Source organism: Hippocampus bargibanti, linkage group LG13 (assembly GCF_051943395.1).
Source record: "Hippocampus bargibanti isolate YZ-2025 linkage group LG13, ASM5194339v1, whole genome shotgun sequence".
NCBI classification, from domain to species: Eukaryota; Metazoa; Chordata; class Actinopteri; order Syngnathiformes; family Syngnathidae; genus Hippocampus; species Hippocampus bargibanti.
The window spans coordinates 21,006,704-21,030,101 of NC_142746.1; the positions used below are offsets into that span (position 1 = coordinate 21,006,704).

The 23,398-nt window shown below is 43.7% G+C and overlaps 2 protein-coding genes across 9 annotated transcripts in view; one reads left to right on the forward strand and one right to left on the reverse strand.

The window, feature by feature from the left end:
- Positions 1 to 23,398, forward strand: part of ebf3b (EBF transcription factor 3b) — a 136,679-nt gene that overhangs the window by 105,791 nt on the left and 7,490 nt on the right. For all 8 annotated transcript variants that reach the window (XM_089011684.1, XM_089011683.1, XM_089011685.1 and 5 more), the window contains exon 11: positions 14,334 to 14,422. In XM_089011684.1, coding sequence (XP_088867810.1) covers positions 14,334 to 14,422 — 89 coding nt within the window. The remainder of the gene's footprint in view (positions 1 to 14,333; positions 14,423 to 23,398) is intronic.
- The window catches only part of mgmt (O-6-methylguanine-DNA methyltransferase), a 173,879-nt gene that overhangs the window by 93,160 nt on the left and 57,321 nt on the right, over positions 1 to 23,398 (reverse strand). The window lies entirely within an intron of this gene.

Below are 23,398 nucleotides of genomic sequence, written 5' to 3' on the forward strand. Positions count from 1 at the left end.
TGTCTAATCCATGTATCGGTTATCCATTGGCCAGGACTGACTGACTGTCAGCAAGGTTGGTCGAAAATCAAAAGGAGAAAGTCCGAGCGCTAGCACGCGTCGATACTTTATTATGCTCTATCAAGAGGGCCCCCAGGTGTGATCAAGACCCCCGCCCGCCCCCCCAGGCCCCCTCATCTTTTTTTTCCGTCCTCATTTGCAGTATTGTAACCATTTTACGGAGCAGTTACTGCAAGCGTATCAAGGAAATCATAAATAGTTCTTTGACCATTGAGTTGTTTCATTAACTAGCTGTTTAACTGTTTATTTTTGTATTCTATTTATTTTTAGAAAGCCAAATAGATTTAGCTATCTATTAGTTATCTCAGCGGCTAGCTATCTAGCTAGCTGTTGGCTATCTATTAATCAAACTCACGCGCAAGTCATCTTCACCACCATAGTGAAGGACGAACAACATTAGCTATCTACTAGCTGGCTAGCTAGCCTTCTATCTATTTAGCTATGCATTAGCTATATAGGTATCTCAGTGGCTGGCTATCTAGCTAGCTATCTGTTGGCTATCTATTAGCTATCTAGCCTTCTATCTATTTAGCTATCCATTAGCTATATAGCTCTCTCAGTGGCTGGCTATCTAGCTAGCTATCTGTTGGCTATCTATTAGCTATCTACAAGCTGTCTAGCTAGCTTTCTATCTATTTACTTCCGTGTGGAGTGAACGCTGGTGCGTGTTATTATTATTATTACAATAAATAAAAAACCCCAACTGTACAATGTTTCCAATTTTAATCTCCTAATTGCATCAGAGCTTTTGCTTTTCTACCACGGCCAAGTTTTGACAAAAGACCCCCCCCCCTTTTGACCCCCCTCTAGGGGTAACAAGGCAAGCCCGTGGTAATAAGGTTCTGCCTAACACACGCAGCGTCTATTTATCCTAATCAGTGACATCCACATAAGTCTACTTCCAAAAAATGAACCCGCATTTAGCATGACCCCCCCATTTGTCACGGGCAAATTGAGGGTCAGTAAACTTCACTTGTATCCTCCAGTGGAGGGGGGGGGGTCTACAGGACATGCATCACGACGTTAGCGGAGGATGATTGGCAAAGGCGAGCTGTCACGCATTTGTCAGGGCGGGCGGGGGGAAGATTATTTGCTAATTTCCCAAGCTGGGTACTGACAGGGTGCTTCGTCTTCAGACCTTTGGTGACCAGCATGGCTTCTCGGCTATTAGTACAAGTCAAGTCACCCCCAACCCCCCTTACTTCCCTTCTCACTGTAAAGTGGCGATAATAGGAGGCGCGATTCATTCGACCTCACAAGCGAACCGGTTGGACAATTTTAGCTACCCCCCCCCCCCCCTCTTTCCCGCCCTGTAGCGAGTTGCTCTTTGCTTTAGTTAAGCCCAGACAGCCTTGAAGGTCTGATGGATGGCAAAGTTTACTCGTCAAGGTGACGCCATCGACTCGGTTGCACCAAAATCTGACAAAATGGCTATGAGGCAGTCATTCATCAGCGTAAGGACAAAAAAGGGTCACGCAGAGGCTTTATTCGATAGAGGTAAAAAAAGGGGGAGGGGGGGGGGATCACGAAATGTCAGTTCGCTGAAGGATGGAAAGGGAAGATGGGGTGTCGAGGACGGGAGGACTGGGTCTGTATTTTTTATTTCACTTTAATTTGATTGTACAGTAAAGTCTCGTTATATCGATATTCAAGGGAGTCCGAAAAAATATCGATATAACCGGGACTATCGATATATCCGACCCTGTTTGCATGTAATTTTCTCCGTGCGTGCATAGAAATAGTATCGATATAACCGGGACTATCGATATATCCGATATCGATATAACGAGACTTTACTGTATTTTGTAGTACTGTATTTTTCTGATGTATAAGACGCACCCCAAAAGCCTTGATTTTCTTGCAAAGATGGCCCTGCGCCTTATACGCAGGTGCGCCTTATATGTGAAGTCATATTGAGCCACAAGAGGTCTCGCAACTACTGTCAGTAGCCACTGACTCCATTTCCCATTGTAGAATAAGTGGTGCCTCTACTGTAGCGCCTTACAATGTGGTGTGCCTTATATTTGGAAAACTTTTGTATATTTATGTATTATATTTGGAACACCTTTTTCATTCATTGAAGGTGCGCCTTATACAGTATATGGAACAAGTTTGAAAATACACCATTCATTGGGAGTGCGCCTTATACTCCGGCGCACCTAATACTATATGGAAAACGTTTGTATATACACCATTCATTGGAGGTGTGCCTTATACTCTGGCACCCTTTTATATATGCAAAAAAACTATAAAAATATACCATTCATTGGGGGTGCGCCGAATACTCCAGAAAATACACTATTTTCTTTTCTTTTATTGTATTTTATTTCATATTTTTCACCTTAGTTATGTATTTATTTTATGTACTTTTTATGAGTCAGGTAATTGGATTGGATTTGCTGGTCTGGGGGGTCTTATTGGGACTTTTTCACACATTTTGCTCCAGTATGGTGGTATTTTCTTGTATTTTATTTTGTTATTGTATTTCATTTTATTTCATTTTTTTTCCCATTTTATTTATGTATTTATTTTATTTCTTTTTTATGGCTCAGGAAATTGTTGGTGTGTGTGGTATTAAGAATGCTGGAATGGGGGGGCGTAGGTTGGTCTTATAGGGAGAGTTTCACAGATCTTGTTCCAGTACAGCACTAAATACTTCAGACAACTGCAATTAAACCCACTCCACACTCAAACTTGCACATGGACGCCGCTCCAGTTAAAAAAAAAAAAAAATATATATATATATATATATATCTGATGACCCCGCCCCCCACCCCTGCCCCTCGCGCTTTTGAAGTCCCAGATTCCGCAACTGATCAGATGCGGCGTTTCCGTTCCATTTCCTGTCTTGCATAGGGTTGGGTTCCGAACCCCATCGGACGCCGCCCAGTGATAGACTACGGGATGGGGGGGGGGGGTGTACTGGAAAGATATGCATCAATCAAAAAAAGGCATGTAAACAAATGCACTGGTATGAAGGGGCCGAGGGGGGGTGCGTGTATAATGACATTTCCAATACAGTGATTCCTGGGTTTACGAACCCCTTGGCTTACGAACTTTTCGGTTTACGAATGTTAAATTTATTAAAATTTTACTTTGGCATACGAACTTTTTTTCGGGATACACACGGAGCTGCCACAATGAGTGATGTGTGTCGTTCGCGAACAAAAGACAGGCAGACGACAGTGAGAGTTTCAACTTTGGTAGTTCAAAGGCAGAGTGTGGACTGCAAGGTTAAAATTCCCATCAATCAGGCTCCACAAATAACCCCCACAAGCCATCTGTACACTTGATGGAAAAAGCTATCAACCCAGCTAAACAGAACACAATTGATGAGGAACTAGGTAAAATGATGGCAGAGAAAGCACCTACAAGGGATCATTCCTCAAGATGGTGAAAGAAGGCTACGTTTCTCATCAAGTGCTTAATATTGATGAAACCGGCCACTCCATTCCATCAAGCCATCAACGACCATCACAAAGGTAAATAAAACCACTTTATTATACAGTACAGTTTATTTGTTTAATTATAATACCAGAGCACATTTATTATACATAAAATAAGGTATATTTTGTGTAGTTTTAAGGATTAGAAAGTAGAAAATGATGTTTAATGGGGACCTGGGAACGGATTATTCTCATTTTAATGGTTTCCTATGGGAAATTAATTTTTAGGATACACACTTTTCGCCTTACACACTCTGTCTGGGAACCAATTAAGTTCATAAGGCAAGGTATCACTGTATTACTATAGAAGTGAACTGCTGCCACAAGAACAGACTATTACAAAAACAAGTGCGGGCCACAGCCAAGTGGGTAGTAACCAGTTGGCAGCGCCGCCATAGCATGTTTCGCGCCGTGTTATCCCATCGCCCGCCATACCTGCCCGTCTCATTACACGTCGAGATATTTAGCCGCCGACTCGAACTCCCGACTGCCAAGCTAGTCGCCGGCCGTCGTTTGAAGGCCCTTTTTTTTGTGAGCTTTACGTGGAGCGCGACAAGGTCCCACAGAGGGAAGGTCCTTGTGTCCAATTAGGGGGCTTGACGTGACACGTGGCCACCGCGACACCCCCCCTTCCACACTGTCAGCTAGCTTGTCAGGTAGCCTTTGAGAAGCGCACTGTGGGGGCATTATTCCACCAGCGTGTTATCAGCAAGTGACCTGTGAAATCCGACTCGGGGAAAATTGATTGAAAATAAGTACTTGGCCATGTAGCCCCCTTACCCCACCCCACCCACCCATCCCCCACCATTCCCCCCTGCCACTTTTTCGAATACATCTCTGTGCAAAAAATGCATTGTGGGAAGAAAATGAAAGCACGCTTGGCTTGTATGTTTTTTTCATCCTGCAGTAAAGGATGGTATTCATTGATTTCATTTTAATTGGACACACTACCACCCCCCCCCCCCCCTTCCAGGAGGTGTGCTTTTTCTAATGGCCCTCAGAATGGATTGTCCTTAGTGAGTAAGGGCATCACTTGTTCGACACTGGAAAGACAGACAGAGGAGGCTTGGGAATGAGGTTGGGGGTGGGGGGGTCATTCCCCCCCCTTTTCCTCCTCCTCTTGCCCCATTTTCGGAGGCCAGCGGGCTTGAAAAGATACCCCCCCCCCCACCCCCAAACCCGCCCTATTCGCCTCCGTTGCGCCATTTTGATTGAAATTCATCGGCGGCTTTATTGAGAAATGAATGAGGGAGTCAGCGCCGTATTGACTTTGGGAGGAAAACACAACTCATCTTGAATGAGGAGTGGTAGTTGGGGGAGGGGGGTAAAAACGCCGTCGTAATTTAGCCGCTATCGATCGACTCCCCCCCCCCCCCATCCCCCGTCCATGTATTGATCTTCATTTTACAATATTAATTTGCGCTGGCAATCAGCTGTGAAGCGAACCCATTTGATTTCTGTCGGCCGGTAATGCGTGAAAGGGTCCGTGGTGGACGTCTCGCATAACTTGACATGTCATTCAAAAGTGAGACGTACAGGTGTCATCATAATCGCAGAAATGATGGGAGTGCGAATTATGGATGCGTAATCCCTTATCATTTTTTTTTTCACCACTGGTTGCAAAAATGTGCACTAGAGCGAAACCGTCAGGGCGATTTCCATTCGCATCGGCTTCAAAGTTCATGAAATTTCAATGAACATTGATTTCTCTTTCCATTGATTTATCTTAACTGCAGATCTTTGAAATTTTAATTTCCTGTTCATCTCGAGGGCGCCGGACGTGGAATCGCTCGCTCAATGATAACCGGGGCCAGAGTGGACGGAGATGATATGGTCAGTGTCGAAGCAGATGCGAGTTTTTTTTGTTGGCTTTGCGTGGGTGTGCAGTGAAGAATTCTTGGAAATGACTTGGTTTGAAACCCTTTTTTGGTTATCTGCATGCGTGTTTTGCCGTTTTCTTGCTATGGAGTGCAAAAAGGTCTGCTCTTGTCGGGGTAGCACGGAGTGAACGCCTGTCCGAGTTCTTTACCGGGATGTTTGCTGACAACCGGGTGTCAAACTCTTTTTTTTTTTTTTTGCCATGGTCCACATTGTAGTTACGGTTTCCTCACAGTGGCCGTTAAAAATTTGGAGAAGTCACTTGAATGTTTAATCCCCTCCACATGTGCCAGGGTTTTTATCATTTTCACTCAAATTCTAGGACAGGTAACATCCGACTTACGACCAAGTTCTGTTCCGACCAAACGGTCGTAAGTCAAAATGGTCGTAAATCGAAATACATTCAAAATATTGAATAGAGACTCGGAGGCTAAATGACTGGCAAAGTCCCCCCCTCTGGTGCCATCACACGGTCGATTGCTGTGCGAGAGTGAGATGCTAGCTGGCTGGCCAAAATTATGTACGCGTTGCCGGCTTGCTGGCGCGTTGCGGTGCCAGACGTACAGTTAAATTTTTAAAAATAAGGTCTGGAGGTCATGGTCGTAAGTACATGTGGTCGTAAGTCGAGCCGGTCGTAAGTCTGATGTTACCTGTATTGAGTTTTAGGACTACATAAACATTCAATGCACCCTAAAAAATCTTAGACTAGCTTCTTTCATTAGAAAAATGTTAATTCCTAAGTAATATGTGTCTGGAGTTACCTGAGCTTGAAATGGGGGCGACTGTACAAAATACAATACATACATATTGATTTCTATAGCGCTTTAACAACAGCTGAAGCTGTAACAAAGCGCTAACATGGACAAAAGGCAAATCCTGCCCTCTTGTGGAAGAGAAAAAAAACATTGCCAGAGGTTTGACCAGCGCTTTATCGCCCCCCCGCAAGAAAGAACAAAACCTGAACAGATTCGGGAATGGCGCTCCACATCACATTTTTCAATTCCTAAATATTTCATATTTTCATGGCACTAAATGAGCTAATGAATAACTACCATATTTTCTGGAGTATAAGGCGCACCACCGATGAAAGGTGCATTTTCAAACTTTTTCCATATATAAGGCGCACCTGTATAAGGCGCACCTACAATGAATGAAAAAAAAAAAGTTTTCCAAATATAATATATAGAAGTTTAATAATAATCTATATAATAAATAATTCTATATAATAAATAATATATAGAAGTTTTCCAAATACAGTAAAGTCTCGTTATATCGATATTCAAGGGAGTCCGAAAAAATATCGATATAACCGGGACTATCAATATATCCGGTATCGATATAACGAGACTTTACTGTATAAGGCACACCACATTATAAGGTGCTACAGTAGAGGCTAGCGTTACGTACTACAGTACTTCTTACTTCTTATTAAATGGAGTCGGTAACTTCTACTGCTAACAGTCGTTGCGAGACCTGTTGTGGCTCAATATGACTTCACATATAAGGCGCACCTGCCTATAAGCCACATGGTCAACTTTTCAAGAAAATCAAGGCTTTTTGGGTACGCCTTATACACCGGAAAATACAGTCGTTTTCGAATTTGAAGTAAAAAAAAATCATGATTTGTAGTATACATGGGACCATTTTACTTGGGACTTTGATGGCCCGAATGAAATGATGCGGCGGACCAGATTTGGCCCCCGGGCCTTGACTTTGACACTAACAGATGTTCGGATGCCTCCGAGGCTCCGCTTGCACCGTTTGACAAGTCAACAAAATGCAATAACACTTGAATGAACTTCTGCCTGTGCTGTTTATCTACCTCCCGCTCTTTCCAACTCCCACTCCACCTCTAATTTGTGTTAAGGGGAAAGACGAGGGGGGAAAAAAATAACTGCTCAATGGTGTAGGAGGAGTGGAGATAAGCTCCAAGCAGTTAAGTATAATTAGCGAAAGTAATAGCTGGCAAATGGCAACAAGGCTAGCTTTTTATCTCCTGGAAAGATAGAGTTATCGTAATAAGCCGTAATGGCTGGCAGGAATGCTAGGATGCCGCGCTAGCTTCCATTCAGGCTCGTAGACTTAACAAGGAACAATTTCCCTTAAATTTACTGCTCCCCCTCAAACATTGGCCCATGTTTACGTCCCCATACCGTCAAACGTGCTCGATTCGCTTCCATATGGAGGCGAATTGTCAAGTGCTTTTTTTTTTGGGGGGCTGCTAATATCGACTATTTGTTTTGAGTACGCAGACAAATCGTCTGTTCTGAAGGAAAATGTTAAGCGTGCGATTAAAACGAGAACGGGAAGTGCACATCCCTGCCCTGCGGTATTCCGCCAGAGTCGATTTTCCTCCTGAAAATTGGAACTGAGATGCTCGCAGCTGCACGGCGAGTCACGCATTCCATTTCTTCATATTCGGAAACTTGATCGCGAGAATGAGATGCGAGGTCACAAAAGCATTTTTTTTTTTTTCGGTAAAAACAAAAAAAAACAAAAAACAGCATTCCTCAAAAGGCGGGAATGACGCTCGGTTCTCTTTTGTAATAATCGCCTCCTAATCTAATCATGGCCGATATTAAACTGCGGGGAAAAAAGATCGGTTTAAACAATTAAATCTTTTAATCTGTATGACTATGACACACATACACACACTAGCAATGTAATTGAACAACCTGTCTAAATTTGAAGAGAAGATGAGCAAGAAAATGGAAATTCTATTAGCCCTTCGCGCCCCCGTTGGCTTTCCTGCGGTCTTCATCCTCTCCAGCAGGTATTCAAATGCAAGTCCCACCTTCCTTCCTTCCCCTCCCCGTGTCTCTTTTTTCTCTAATTATCCGCGAGGTCAGTAAGCAAAATGGGGAAGAAGCCAGGAGATCAATACAAATTATCCCTGAGCAAACCGGTGCTGACAGTTTGAATTGCAGCATATGTTTACCCAAAATCAGGCAATTTATCTTAATATCAGCCGAGTAATGCAGCAGGGGTGAAAGGTCACACAATCTCTCCACCTCATAATTACCCCACCTCTAAAACAGGAAAGTGGTATTGATTGGCCGCCGGGCCGGCAAGCGGGCGTGACTGGAACGTGCCGACAAACACCCCCCCCCCCCCGCACCCTCCACCCTTCCTATGAACAATCCGCCATTGCCATAGCACCCCTATCATGCCTCCCCACCCAGGGAAGGATTTATGGGATGTCTGCGGAGGGTTTCATGTTTCCATACAGCGATTGAAAATGGGAGGGGTTTAGGCATCCACATCGCCCCCCCCCCCCTCTTTCAGACTCTGCCCCTTGATCATATTATGAAAACACATTCGGGTCATCACATGGGGGGGGGGGATAATGACAATACGTTTGGTTTTCTTTTCGGAAAGTTCAATGGCGGTGGTTGAGTGGCGTGCCGACCTCCTCCGAGGCCAAAACAAAATATTCAGAGTCATAGATACTCACTTTGTGATTTTTGCCGGATTTGTGTATTTTTTTTTGTTGCTGTTGAGGTTCATACGTGGTAATATTTAGAAGAAAGGCTTCAAAGGTGTCCGACTTTACACTTTTTTTTTTTTTATCAAGCCGTCATTCTTGTTTGACTAAGGCCAACTGGAGTGCGTTCAAGAATAATATCTAACAAAAATGCACCTATGTTCGAGTTGTATTGCAAAATAACAAAAAAAAAGTCCTAAACAGCGATTTTAACACATTTCAAGGATTCAAACTGGTCAAAGTTGGATGACACGGGGAAACATTTCAAGTTTTGTTGCAAAAATGGCTTCCCTGCATTTCACAACCCAGAAATAAGACTTGACAGAAATGATGCGACTTGTATTGTCCTTCAAAATAAAAGCTAGGCGGAAGAACAAGCTCTACCGATCTAACCGTGTGTTTGCTTCGTTCTGCTAAATAACTCATTCACTGGCAGACGATGTGCAAAAAAATGTGTCCAGCCCAGTGCCAGGGTTTTTGTCATTTTCACTCCAATTCCAGGACCCACAGAATATTGAGTTTTAGCACTACATAAACATTCAAGACAGCGTTAGACTCTATTCTTTCATCCGAAAAAAAAGAGTTAATTCTTAAGTTATATGGGTCTGGAGTTATATGAGCTTGAAATGGGGGCAGCTGTACAAAATACAATACAATACATCCATATTGATTTATATAGCGCTGATGCAAATGCTGCCCTCTTGCAGGAATGGAAAAAAATATTGCCAGAGGTCTGACCAACGCTTTATCGGCACTCCCTCGCGAGAAAAAACAAATCCCGAACAAATTTGGGAACGGCCCTACACGTCACAATTTTCAATTTCCGAATAAATTTGGGAATGGCAGCGAATTAGTTAACATAAATTGGCAAGAATTTATATTGTAGAGTTGTTCCAACTCCAAAACACAATACAACACAATTCAATCCATCCTGATGTATATAGCGCTTTCACAAAGTACAAGGTGGCATTTATTTAAGGACTCTATATAGTGGCTTTCGGGATTGCTTGCAATTGCCAAATGACAATTGAACCTGTGACTTTAGCATTGATGTCCAACTCATTTTTTTTGTCATTAGCGACTTCGGAGCTACGACTTCCCTTGGACGGCCGGTATAAAATCTCAACGTTATTTATTACCCATGACAATTTGACATTTGAGTACAGATTTCAGCAAGCAACATAATACTTGACACATATGATTTGCTGCCCATATAAATGGGCCGTATAGAATTACGTGGGGGTCCAGATCTGGCCCGCGGGCTTTGACTTTGACACCTGTGCTTTAGAACATCGATTCTAAGCATTTTTCAGGATCTGTCGACACTTGTTATCTTTGCCCAAACCGTACCCTTTATAAACTCAGGCGGAAAAGACAGAAGAGAGAGTGCTACGTTAGTCACTGTGGGTGGCGGCAAAAAGCAAAGCTGACAATCATTCTGACGAAATCGGGATGAAAGAAAATCTTTGTACAAGAGAGAAAAATAAAATAAAATCAGCATGCAGGTATGCCATTTCTTTTCCGCTGCCTTTCCCATAAGTGCTGCCGTTATATATCATCATCGGCTCTTACGGGATTATTGACATTGTCCGCGTCTGTCTGCCTACACGCCCGCCGCTACAAAACTGTCAACTCATCAACTGACAGCGGCGTTTAGCGCTAATGCAAGTCTCCATCAACTGTCACGCACATTTGCATGAAATCAATAGCAGATGGCAGCCCCGGTGTCGCCAATTTCATTACGCCGGGGATTGTTACAAAGATCATCTCCATGATAGATGAAAGAGCGCCACGTCGTCACGCCGGCACGGACGCGCCTTTTCATTCGCATATGTGAGCGCTTAAGCTAATTCTCCGACATCGCCATCCGCCCATCGTTATCATCGGTAAAAGGACGCAGTCACACCGAGCCACCTCAGCTTGGCCGCGTGCCGTTCGGGCTGTTTTTCCCAGCATGCCCGGCGGCTGGGAACAAGGCCCCAGCTGAGGCGGAGGACAGGAGAGCGTGATGTATCACCCCGAGAGCGCCCACTGACAGCCTCTGATGATGGATGGCCTGATTATGGAGTGCTTTTTTACACATACACAATTTACATCACGCCGAGCGGCGGGGACGGACGGACAGGTGTGTGTGTGTGTGTGTGTGTGTGTGTGGGTGTGTGTGTATCTACAGATAAAAATGAGGCTGGAAATAACAAAGGAAAGAGGGCAAATTCCTCGCTACTGCCTTGTCATGTACGATCAATACGCCAGATCAATCCTTTATTAGTGGGGGGAAAGATGGCGTTTGTCTACTCTGCGATGCAGCGCCCCTTTTTTGTCGCCTTGGCTACGCATGATGAGCTGCCAAATTAGATTTCCAGCGGCGTACGTTACTCAGGTGCGCCCGAAGCTGCATGGGAACTGTACACCACGCTAGATCCTCGCTATCGATTAGCGCCCCCCCCGCGTCGGCTATGCTCGAGCGCGTAATTGCTGCCGTTTGATCACGCTCGAGCTAGCAATTACCGTGGCCCGGGAATAGAGCGCAAAAGGTACGATGTTTGTGTTATGTATAGACGCTCCCCAGCTTGCGAACGAGATGTGTTCCCGACAGGTCGTTCGTAAGTTCAATTTGTTCATAAGTTGATTCAGTGCTGTATTTTGTATGGAATGTATGTTGAAGTCAAACTCTAAACGAGGAAGTGGAAAATACAGACGCTCTAAAAGTCGTAAAATAAATTCACGCGAATTACGTGCCAGCAGCTATGACTTTTTGTTATGCACCGCATCCTCCTGGCGAGTCAACTGGGAAGAGGGATTTCCTCCCCGCCCATATACTCAGCCAATCCCAAGCGAGCACGGCTGGAAAAAGTGTCGCATTACAAAATCTAACTGACAGCATCACTGTCCCAACATTTGTCGACATACTGTACCCGCAAAAAAAATACTGTAACGTTGTAATTCGAATGTTCGTAAATTGGGGAGCGTCTGTACTGTGCGTGGGAAGCCGACGCTAAAAGGTAAGTAAACAGTTATATTACAGTTACAGGGATAGAGTAATAACAATCGATAATACGTAAAATAAAATGATAAAAATCGCTAATACGAAATATAAAATGATCAAAATGACCCGAAAAGTTATAAAATGTATAAATGAACTATAAACAGTTTGGTATATAATAGTATTCAATAGAAAACGTTGCTTAAAAACAACCGGTTGACGTCGTATACGATCCTGTCGTAGAAACCTCGCGTCGGCCATTTTGAATGGATTTCAACTTACAACCGTTTGACTCACGACCGTTATGTCGGAACGAAACCCGGTCGTAAGTCAGATGTTACCTTTATAAAGTAATAACAATCGATAATACAAAATCTAAAACGATTAAAATGACACTAAAAGTTATCAAATTTATAAATGAACTGTTTGGTATCTAATTTATTCAATATAAAACGTTGCTTAACAACAACAGATTGGCATCGTATATGACATCACGTCAGCCATTTGGAATGGATTTCAACTTACAACCCTTTGACTTACGACCATTTTGTCGGAACGGAACCCTGTTCGTAACTCGGATGTTACCTGTATTTAGATGCTGCTGCGCAATCACTGTTTTCCGAACTGTGTCGCTAGGCTTTGCTGCGCGGTTATTTTGTATATTTTTTTTTTTTGTGTCGAACGGATTGGACGAGCTGTGCGGGTGTTAATGTGGAAATTACACGCTGAGTGATGAGTGATGGGCCAAATTACAGGCTGAACAATGAATAGAGGCAGCCACTTCTTATTAGTCTCCATAGAAAGCCATTGATTTATGAAGCGGCCTCGCTCGGTGGAGTTACTCTCCCGAAAATGATATCTACATTGAGAAGTGATGTTCTCTATTAAGTCATAGCCGCCACCCCCGCCCCTTCTTTTGCACTGCTCTCCTCCCTCCTCGCCCCCTTTCTTCGAGCGTTCACGTGACGGGTTCGAACCGGGCGAGGAAGCCTTCAATTACCCATTAGGACTGTCAAGACATAAAGCGGACTCGCCGCCGCTCTCGCCAAAGTCTTGGTTATAATTCATTTACTTTGCCCCCCCCCCCCCCTTCCCACAACCGCCCCTTTCTCTGATTCATCGGCCAATATGCCTCATGCTCCAGATTACTATTTGAGGGGTGGGGAAAGATTGATGGCTCCGTGGGATCTGCCGCCATATTTCACAAGCGCTCCGCTGCGGTACGGGTCGGTGGCCAAGTGTGAGATGACAGCGGCTTACATTAGATCAATGTGTGGACAGCCTTTCACAGATTATTAAAGCTCGGTTAGATTAAAAAAAATAAAAAACATGTCCGCCGCTCTGTAGTTTAGCTGAAGTCAATACAGTGATGCCTCGGTTTACGAACCTTTCAGTTTACGAACGTTAAATTTATGAACATTTTACCTTGGCATACAAACTATTTTTCGGGATACACATGGAGCTGCCATATTGAGTGTTGCCGGCTTGTTTTGGTCCACTATTCCCCGCCCCGAGTCGTCGGTTAAAGCCACGTGATTGGTCAAGAACGCACCAGTGAGGGGAGGTGGTTTAAACATTAAAGAGACAGGCAGACGACGGAGAGTGACAAAATGGATAGAAAATGGTGAAATTTGAACTCGTTTCAACTTTGATAGTTCAAAGGCAGAGTGTAGACTGCAAGGTTAAAATTCCCATCAATCAGGCTCCACAAATAACCCGCACTAGCCATCAGTTCAATTTGAAATAAAAATACAAGCAAGGGAACCAGCTATTAATGAAGTTTCTAGTGTGTCTGCTTGCATCTGTTGCTCTTGCAATATCACAACTTCCAAGATGTACAACCCAGTATGTAAAAAGCTATCCATTCCATCAAGCCATCAACCATCACAAAGTTAAACAAAACCACTTTATTATACAGTACAGTTTGTTTTTTTAATTATAATACCATAGCACATTTATTATACATAAAATAAGGTGTATTATGTGTCGTTTTAAGGCTTGGAAAATTAGAAAATTATGTTTTATGGGGACCTGGGAACGGATTATTCTTATTTTAATGGTTTCCTATGGGAAATTATTTTTTGGGATACACAATTTTCACCTTACACACTCTGTCTGCGAACCAATTAAGTTTGTAAGCCGAGGTATCACTGTATTCTACAGTAGATCAGAAAAGTGGGGGGAGGGTCCCCTCGCAAAAAGGATCCCGTCGCTGATGTAGGTCATCACGGGCCGCTAATGGAATAACACTTCGCGACACACGTGTCACAAGTAACTGTGTCATTTTTCCATCGCCACCCACGAAGTGGCCGCTTCTTTTTTTTTCACAAAGCGATTTGACACCACCCGGAGGTTTTTATTTTTAAATTAGCCAATACGAAATGACTTTTGTACTGTAAACGCTAACAGATTGCTCAATGATTCTCTTCCTGTCTGCGCGAAACTCTGACCGCTAATAACGCTCATCTCGCCTCTCGCGCAGCCCTCAATGAGCCCACCATCGACTATGGTTTCCAGAGGCTGCAGAAGGTCATCCCCAGACACCCCGGCGACCCAGAAAGGTTACCAAAGGTCAGTGCGCCGTCTTCGAAAAACTTGCCATTCCCGTTGCCCGATTTGAGAATTTCAAAGAGTGACGCATTAGCACGGATGCGTTATCATGGATGTGTTAGCGAAAAACTTGTTAGGACGGACGCATTAGCACAGACACCATTTTGTACGGACGCCATTTTGACTACTCCTGATTATAACTACAATACTCACTTTATAAGGCAACGATTGACACAATACAGACAGTTTATTTGTAAGGTGAAATAAAAGAAAATGTAAAAAAAAAATACTAGTTGAGTATCTAAATAAACAATGACAGCATTTTGTTTTATTTACTTCTAATTTACAGTTTTGTAACACTCATTATTTTAACCGCACCACAGAGTCGTGTGTAGGAAAATTTCCCGATTTATGATTTCTGAAACTAAACATGTATTACGAATGTGTTAGCATGGATGTGTTAGCACGGACGTGTTAGCATAAACACGTTAGCATTGACACGTAAGCATCGAGGCGTAAGCATCAATACATTAGCAGACTTGACTTGATAGCACTGAAGCATTAGTATCAATGCGTTAGCTCCGACGCGTGAGTATTGAGACGTTAGTTATCAACATGTTAGCACCGAAGTGTTAGCACCGACGTGTTAGCACCGACGTGTTAGCACCGACGTGTAAGCCTCGAGGTGTAAGCATCGAGGTATTAGCACTGACGTGATAGCACCGATGCATTAGCTCTGACGCTTTAGCATTGACACGTTAGTCATCAACATGTTAGCATCGACAGGGTAGCTGCGACGCGTTAGCATCAACGCGTTAGCATCGACGCAATAGCACTGACGCAATAGCGCCGACACAATAGGACTGACACGTTAGCACCGCCGCGCGGCGCTTTAAAAAGAAACAGCTTTGCCTCACATATGTGGCTTAGCCACTAGCCAGCGCGGTAATTGCATTGGTTTAGTGCGAGGAGAGAGGCGTAAACTCTCTGTGCGGTAAAATAGCTCAATCAGGCGTTTTCCTCTCCAGTAGTCTGTGGAGATGCTAATCTGGTCAGAAAACGACGTCTGCGCCCTCATTACCCCGCTCGTGTTTTCCTTTCATTTTCTCCAGCTCGATTTGGTTTAATCTTTTGTTTACAGAACCCTGTGCCGTAAACCCCCTCGTCTTACCGCCGCTAATAGACGAAGACCGCGCGTTATTACGCCGCCGCTTGCTTATTGTTTTTCCGTTTGAACCGGTGGCGAAGGCACTTGAAAGCTAACGTCGCGTCGGAGATGCTCTTCCGCGGCACATAAACGCCGGAACGGGGAGATCATTCTCCTGCTGAGATGAAACTCTTTGATTCCGATACAATTTTTTTGCACCCCCCCCCCTCACCCCATCCACTTCCCATTGATTAAAATCTATCTCCGCGCTGTCGCTAATTGCTACCATGCCGCCTGACATTTCGACGACTGACGTTCCAAATGTGTCAAACTGAAATGACTGATTAGCCCATTCAAAGTCGCGCGGTAAACCGGCGGCCACCTTAAGAGTTTTAATAACACCGTAAAACCTTTTCAAGACCTTACCTATTAAATCCCAGCATGCAACACGGTAATATCATTAACGTCCGACGGCCCGATTTAATAAAAACCAGACCGAGCGGTCGCTCAAGATGTTTGACCGAGGCCGCATGGAAAAAAATTTAAAATAAGTAGAGCATCGCAGCTAGCCCTCGCTAGGCTATATGAAGTGTTTCAATTAGAGCCGGAAACCCCGCGGAGACTCGAACGCAACACCTGGCCATGAAATGTGACTCAAATTTTAGCCGGGTAGACCCTGAGCGTAAGGCTAACGCGCCGTTCGGATCTACTTTCTTTCAGGCAAGAGTGTCAAAGTCATTTTTTTTTTTTTGCCGCGGGCCACATTGTAGTTATGGTTACCTCTCGAGGGTCATAATGAATTTGGGGAAGGCATTAGAATGTTTCATCCCCTACATATAGAGCGCACAACAAATTGGTTTAGTGCTAGGAGAGAGGACGTGTTAGCAAGGACAGCGTTTACACTTGCTGGCTACCTAGATAGCCGGCAAGCTAGATAGCTGATAAATAGCAAATACATAGCCAGACAGATAGCTAATAGATATCTAGTTAGGTAGCTAACTAGATAGCCAGATAACTAGCTAGCTAGATAGCTAGCTAGCTAAATAGACACCTGGATAGCTAAATAAATAAAAAAGTGAAGAAAATAGCAGATTTCCAAATTATAGGGATCCGGAGCCATATGAGCCCAAAATGCATGGTGATAACACTGATGTGATAGCACTGACGCATTAGCATCGATGAGTTAGCTCCGACGCGTTAGTATCGACACGTTAGTTATCAATATTTTAGCATCGCCGTGTAAGCCTCGAGGTGTAAGCATCGAGGCATTAGCACCAACGTGATAACACTGACGTGATAGCACCGATACGTTAGCTTCGACGTTTTAGCATTGACACGTCAGTTATTAACATGTTAGCATCGATGCGTTAGCATCGAAGTGTTAGCATGGATGCGTTAGCATTGACGCTATCATACCGACGCACTCACCTCACACGTTAGCAATGCGGGTGTGCTATTTTTGTCCTATAAAGTCACCGCGCCTTTGCCTCCCCCCCCCAAAAAAAAAAATGTTAAACACGGCTTTATTACGCAGAAAGCAGACTTCTTCCAATGAATACAAAGCGTCGCCGGCAGTCAGACAGCTCTTGACACCGGACCCGAGATTAGTTTCCCGTGCGCGCGTATACTTAATATAGCGCGCTCTCTGCTAGCCTTTTGCATGAAACAATCACAGGAGTGAGATGAAACCCCCGCACTTCCAATAAACAACATAAATATTTGATTTGCTCTCTAATGGACCCAAATATGGGGTTCAGGGGGGCATGTAAATGATCCCCACCAAGTGATTCGTCATTGTTAAGCTTGCCATCCAAGGGTCAGCGCTGGGGAAGGGGGGGTCATTCAAAAGCACATTCCCAATAAAAAAAAAAAAAAAGCCGGAGGCGGCCGCCGTTGAGGGCGTGTACATCTGGAATGAGAATAGAAACGGCGTGTCGAGAGCGGCCATTACTGGGTGCAGGTGAGGTGGGGCTATAAAAAGGAGATAAAGCCAAAAAGCTGGAGGACGCTGGGGGGGGGGGGGGGGGGGGGTACATTAGCAGAAAGGCAAATCGACACCCGAAGCCACTCAAAACACAACCCCGCCCGTCCATGACTTCACCCTCCAGTTGATAATATTACCGCGCTATTGATTTCCACCGGCTTTCTCCCCGGGACCAGTAAGACACGTGGTAATTGTAAGGAGACAGAAAGCCAATATGGGAGTGCTCATGGATAGCGAGGGATGCACGCTAATATTGTTGCTACACAGAGACGAGTGAGGGTGGGGGAGGAGGAGGTAGGAAAAAATGTATGGCGGGAGAGTCCGTCGATGGTGGGCGACGGGTTGGGTCGGAGGGGGGGAATTGCCTCTGATTGAAGTTTACCTCGTAATTCTAAGACAACATCGTAGATGACAGTCTGACCCTGTGGGAGGGGGGACGGGGGTAAAGGTGGTAAAAGGGGGTGGGGGGGGGTGGCGGAGATATAAAAATTCAATGCAAAGTCCAGGGTGAATATGAAAAGTAATAAGTGTGAGCAGTCAAGTGATGAGAAAGGAGATTGCTTTGCGGGCATTGCGTTAAGTGAAGAGAGACTTTGGAATTCAGCCCCCCCCCCCCCCCACACACACACATACCCCTCCTCTCTTTTTAAAGATCTTGTTATAAAACAATTTTCTGTTCATAATATAAAAAAGACAATTTATAATACCATTTTGTGCCCTCTGGCAGTAATGGACAAATAGACTTGGATATCACATTATATCACACTCAATTTCTCGCTTTTTGTGTAACAAATTAGATTCATTATGAAATTAAAAAGTGGAAACTCAATATTGTTTTATTATTAAGCTGATTGCCTTGGATTCTTTCAACAAAAAAAGCCCATTCTTTTCCAATTCCTAGCGTAATCCGCCAGGAGACAAAAAAAAAATAATATTACAAATGTGCTCATGTCAAGCAATTACGCATGTATTTAAATGAATCTCTCTTCATGTGTTCTTTGAAGTACCTTTGGTCTAATGGCCTCCGTGCTTCTAAATGCATTCATTACCTCGGGCTAGAGCTAACACAGTAATTGCCTTACACTTTTTTTTAATAATGGCATTAGCACTCCAAGCTACATAACCTAGGCCCTCCTCTTTTATTAACTGCGATAATATAAATACAGTGATACCTTGGTTTACGAACCCCTTGGATTACAGACTTTTCGGTTTTGGAACGTGAAATTTATGAAAATTATACCTTGGCATACAAACTATTTTTCGGGATACACACGGAGCTGCTACAATGTCGTTCGCGAACAAGCCCGTTCTCCTAACAAGAAAATGGCTGCCGATTTTTTTTGCCCTCTATTTCCCGCCCCCAGTCGTTGGTTAAAGCCACGTGATTGGTCAAGAATGCAGCAGTGAGGGGAGGTGGTTTAAACATTAAAGAGACAGGCAGACGAGAGAGAGAGAGAGAGTGACACAATGGATATAAAACAGTGACATTTGGACTTGTTTCAACTTTGATAGTTCAAAGGCAGAGTGTAGACTGCAAGGTTAAAAAAAAAACCATTAATCAGGCTCCAGAAATAACCCGCACAAGCCATCTGTACATTTGATGCAAAAAGCTATCAACAGCTAAACAGAATACAATTGATGAGGAACTAGGTAAAATTATCGCAGCGAAAGCACCTACAAGTGATCATTCCTTAAGATGGCGAAAGAAGAAGGCTACGTTCCTCATCAAGTGTTTAATTCTGATGAAACCGGCCACTCCATTCCATCCAGCCATCAACGACCATCACAAAGATAAATAAAATGACTTTATTGTACAGTACAGTTTATTTCTTTAATTATAATACCATAGCGTATTTATTATGAATAAAATAAGGTATATTTTGTGTAGTTTTAAGGCTTATTGAGGAGAAAATTATGTTTTATGGGGACCTGGGTACGGATTATTCTCATTTTAATGATTTTCTATGGGAAATTATTTTTTGGGATACACACGTTTCGCCTTACACACTCTGTCTGGGAACCAATTAAATTCGTAAGCCAATGTATCACTGTAGTTTAACTAGGTAGCTGGCTACCTAGTAAGCTATCTACTTACTATCTATTTGCTGTCTATTACCTATCTGGCTGGCTAGCTGGCGATCTAGCTAGCTAGCTATTAGCTATCCAGATGGCTACCTAGCTGGCTAACTTGCTAGCTAGCTATTTGCTGTCTATTAGCTATCTGGCTGGCTATCTAGCTATCTGGCGTTTTAAAAGGCGCTTATAAATGAAATGTATTATTATTATTATTATTATTATTAACTGCGATAATATAAATACAACATGGCCGTTCATCTAACAACGCTCCACCATTTGTTATGAGCGTGACGACGCAGCGTCTAAATCATGGTTGATCTGTCACGCCGGCGGCTCTATTGAAACAGTTGTTGAACACCAGACCTTTTTTTTCTTTTTTTTTTTTAATGCAAAGCGAGGCCGACGAAACAGGCGGGGGGGGGGGGGGAGAATCGGTCACGCGTTTGTCGCGCGAACAAAAGGAATCATTTGAGGCCTTTAATTGTTTCAATTTAGCATGGCGGCTTTCTGATATGTCTCCATGACATGAAAGCCAATTACACTTATTCTGAAGTAGCATTCAGATTTACATGGAAATGCCCTTTCCGCAACGCCATTTCCACGCTAATCGTATTCTCAGCGTGAGCTGATCCGCATGTCTTCGCCGCCGCCGCCGCTCGCCTGCCAGACAACAAACTTAACGTTCCTTGATTGGGTTGCGGCACTTCTCATCATTCCTCGGATATGACCGGGAATGCTACTTAAGCGTACAGCAGCCAGTCGGCTCGGTTAGTTAAGACGGCGCGCGGTAAACGACAGATTAAGGATGAGAGGCAATATCGTTTCCTCTCTTCTTCTTCTTTTTTTTTTACACCCTCCCCCACCCCTCCTTATGTCACTGCCGCAAAAGCGCCATATGGACAAGGAGCGAGAAGGACGTTTTACAGGGAATGAAACATGGCTGCCGTGTGAGACGCTCTTAATTGCTTTAATTGTTGCTTAAAATGGAGACGGCGTGTTAGGAGGAGTTGCGAGAAAAAAAAAAAGATTATTGCTAATTATTAACCATGGATATAAAAAAAAAAGACAGAAAAGCACTTTCGGCGAACGGCGCCGAGAATCTGTTGTGCCTTGATGAGGACACATCAAGACAGCTGGTCCTCTCATTTAGCCTACCTGCTTTGGCGACTAGCGTAATTCTTTATTTGTATGCAAACGAGATGCATGCGACGTGGAGCATAGACGCCAATTTCAGAGGTAAATGCCCCATTCCGAGAAGCACCCATCCGCTAACTCGGGCCGGATTAAGCGATATGTTTCTATAAGAAACCGTGCTAGGAAGTGGCTTCTACGGTGATTTATCTTGATAAATCAAGCGCTAAGATATGCTACGAAGGATGAAAGAACCTAGCGCGCGCGTTAGCGACATACGCCGCGCCGATACGGGCCAAACGGTTTGAAGGCAAGCGATGCCCGTGTTTACATTCATTTACGGCAGCTGCCGTCTTAATCCCGCTCGGCGATTGCCAAGTGATGGAACACTTCAGACAAATTACCTAAACCCGTGAAAAAGAAAACACGGGAGAAAATGCGGGGAGAAAACAAGCGCCATCTGAGATGTTGCTGCTGCTGCTGACGGATTTTTGCATTGCTTTTAAGCGCGGTTCTCAAACGACACCCTGGTCAACAAATCGCTCGCCTTTTACAGCAGGTGACAACCGGCGCCTCCATATTGTCCTCCACTGTGTTCTACTGTAATACCTCAGCTCACGAATTTCAATTTTGGCATATACATATACATATACATATATATACAGTGATACCTCAGCTCACAAACTTAATTGGTTCCAAGAAAGTGTGTGTAAGGCGAAACGTTTGTCTTCCAAACATTTATTCCCCATAAGAAACCATTAAAATGAGAATAATCCGTTCCTAGCTCCCCCATAAAACCCAATTCTCTACTAAGTACGCCTTAAAACTACACAAAATATACCTTATTATATATATGATAAATGTGATATTGTATTGTAATTAACTATAATAAAGTGTACTGTATAATAAAGTCATTTTATTTACCTTTGTGAGGGTTATACAAATTTTGAAAATAGGGTTTCAAACATTAAGGATTTGTCTTAATACGTTTTTTGATATGCTGGAGTTCATTTATCTGGCTATCTATTTGCTATCTATTAGCAAATAGTCTATTAATAATAATAATACAGTAAAGTCTCGTTATATCGATATCGGATATATCGATAGTCCCGGTTATATCGATACTATTTCTATGCACGCACGGAGAAAATTACATGCAAACAGGGTCGGATATATCGATAGTCCCGGTTATAATCGATATTTTTTCGGACTCCCTTGAATATCGATATAACGAGACTTTACTGTACATTTCATGTATAAGCGCTTTTCAAAACTCTCAAGGACACTTAGCAGTCACAGGACATTTTTTTCTGCGGGTGAGCACCGGCATCCACACGCGCCAGCGTTCGCTCAACCGCGAAGTAACAATAATAATAATAATAATAATAATAATACAGGCTTAAGACTAGCCCTGTGGTGGGGTCTTTTTCGGTCTCATAATAGCAAACGTATCCTCGATAACAAACCACGTCCGCACTCAAAGAAAGGGGGTGACGAAAACTAGTCCGCCAGCCACTGTGGTGCTGTTCGACCGTGTGGTTTGGTGTTCGTTAATTTAATGTTTGTGAGGCGAAAAGTTCGTTAGCTAAAGCGTTCGTATGTGGAGCTATCACTGTAAAAGCAAAGAGAGCGAGCGAGCGAGCGAGCGATCCGGTTTGCTCGAGAGGGATTAGGCGAATTCAAAGACAGGCCAAAGACCGGCACCCGCGGCTAGGAAAGAGGAGCGAGACCAACCGAGCGAGGGCGTGCGGGGATGGGGGCGTAAATACGTTTTCCAGTGTTACGAGCCAAAGCGACACAGCTAATCCGCAAGCGTGCCGACATGGATAAGACTACATCGTGAGCATCCTTGTCCCCGAGGCAACGGGCACCCGACTCCTGCCGGATAGGGAAGTCGTTTGCGAAGTCCTTTGCACGAGCCAGTCAAAGAGGTTAATTGAAAAATTCCTTAATGTCATTACAACAGAACTAGATTAACCCACAGCTAATTCACTTTATTGTTCGGAGGAAAAAAAGGGGGGTGGGGGTGAACTCGGCAAGCCCACAATCAGGCGAGAGGTGCTGTTTTTTTTTCTTTAAAAAGGACTGCGCCGGTTTAATTAAGATAGGGAACATTATTCACCGCTCTGCATGCATGGGAAGAGTAAAGTAGGGTGTAAACCAAAACGTGGCGGCTCTTCAAAATGGCACCGTGACTTCGTTTTGGCAAGCAGAGATAGCTAACAGGGGTGGGGGCGGGGTCAGTTGCGTTTCCCGTACCTTTTCGGCAGCGTATGGCAAACTTATTTGCAAAAGGGGGTCAGATTTGGGGTTAAAAATGTAAATTGGGGCAACCAGGGTGGACATCTTTTTTTACATATAACAGCAATTAATTTAGAGCTGTGTTTTTTTTAAATTTCTGCTATCTTAACTCATTCACTGCCAAATGATGTGAAAAAATGTGTCCACAACCACAGATTATGGAGTTTTAGGACTACAGCGTAAGAAACTTTAGATTCTCTTCGTTCATTCGGAAAAAAAAAGTTAATTCCTAAGTTATATGAGTCTGGAGTTATCTGAGCGTGAAATGGGGGCGACTGTACAAAATACAATACATATTGATTGATATTGCGCTTTAACAACAGCTGAAGCTGTAACAAAGCGCTAACAAGGACAAAAA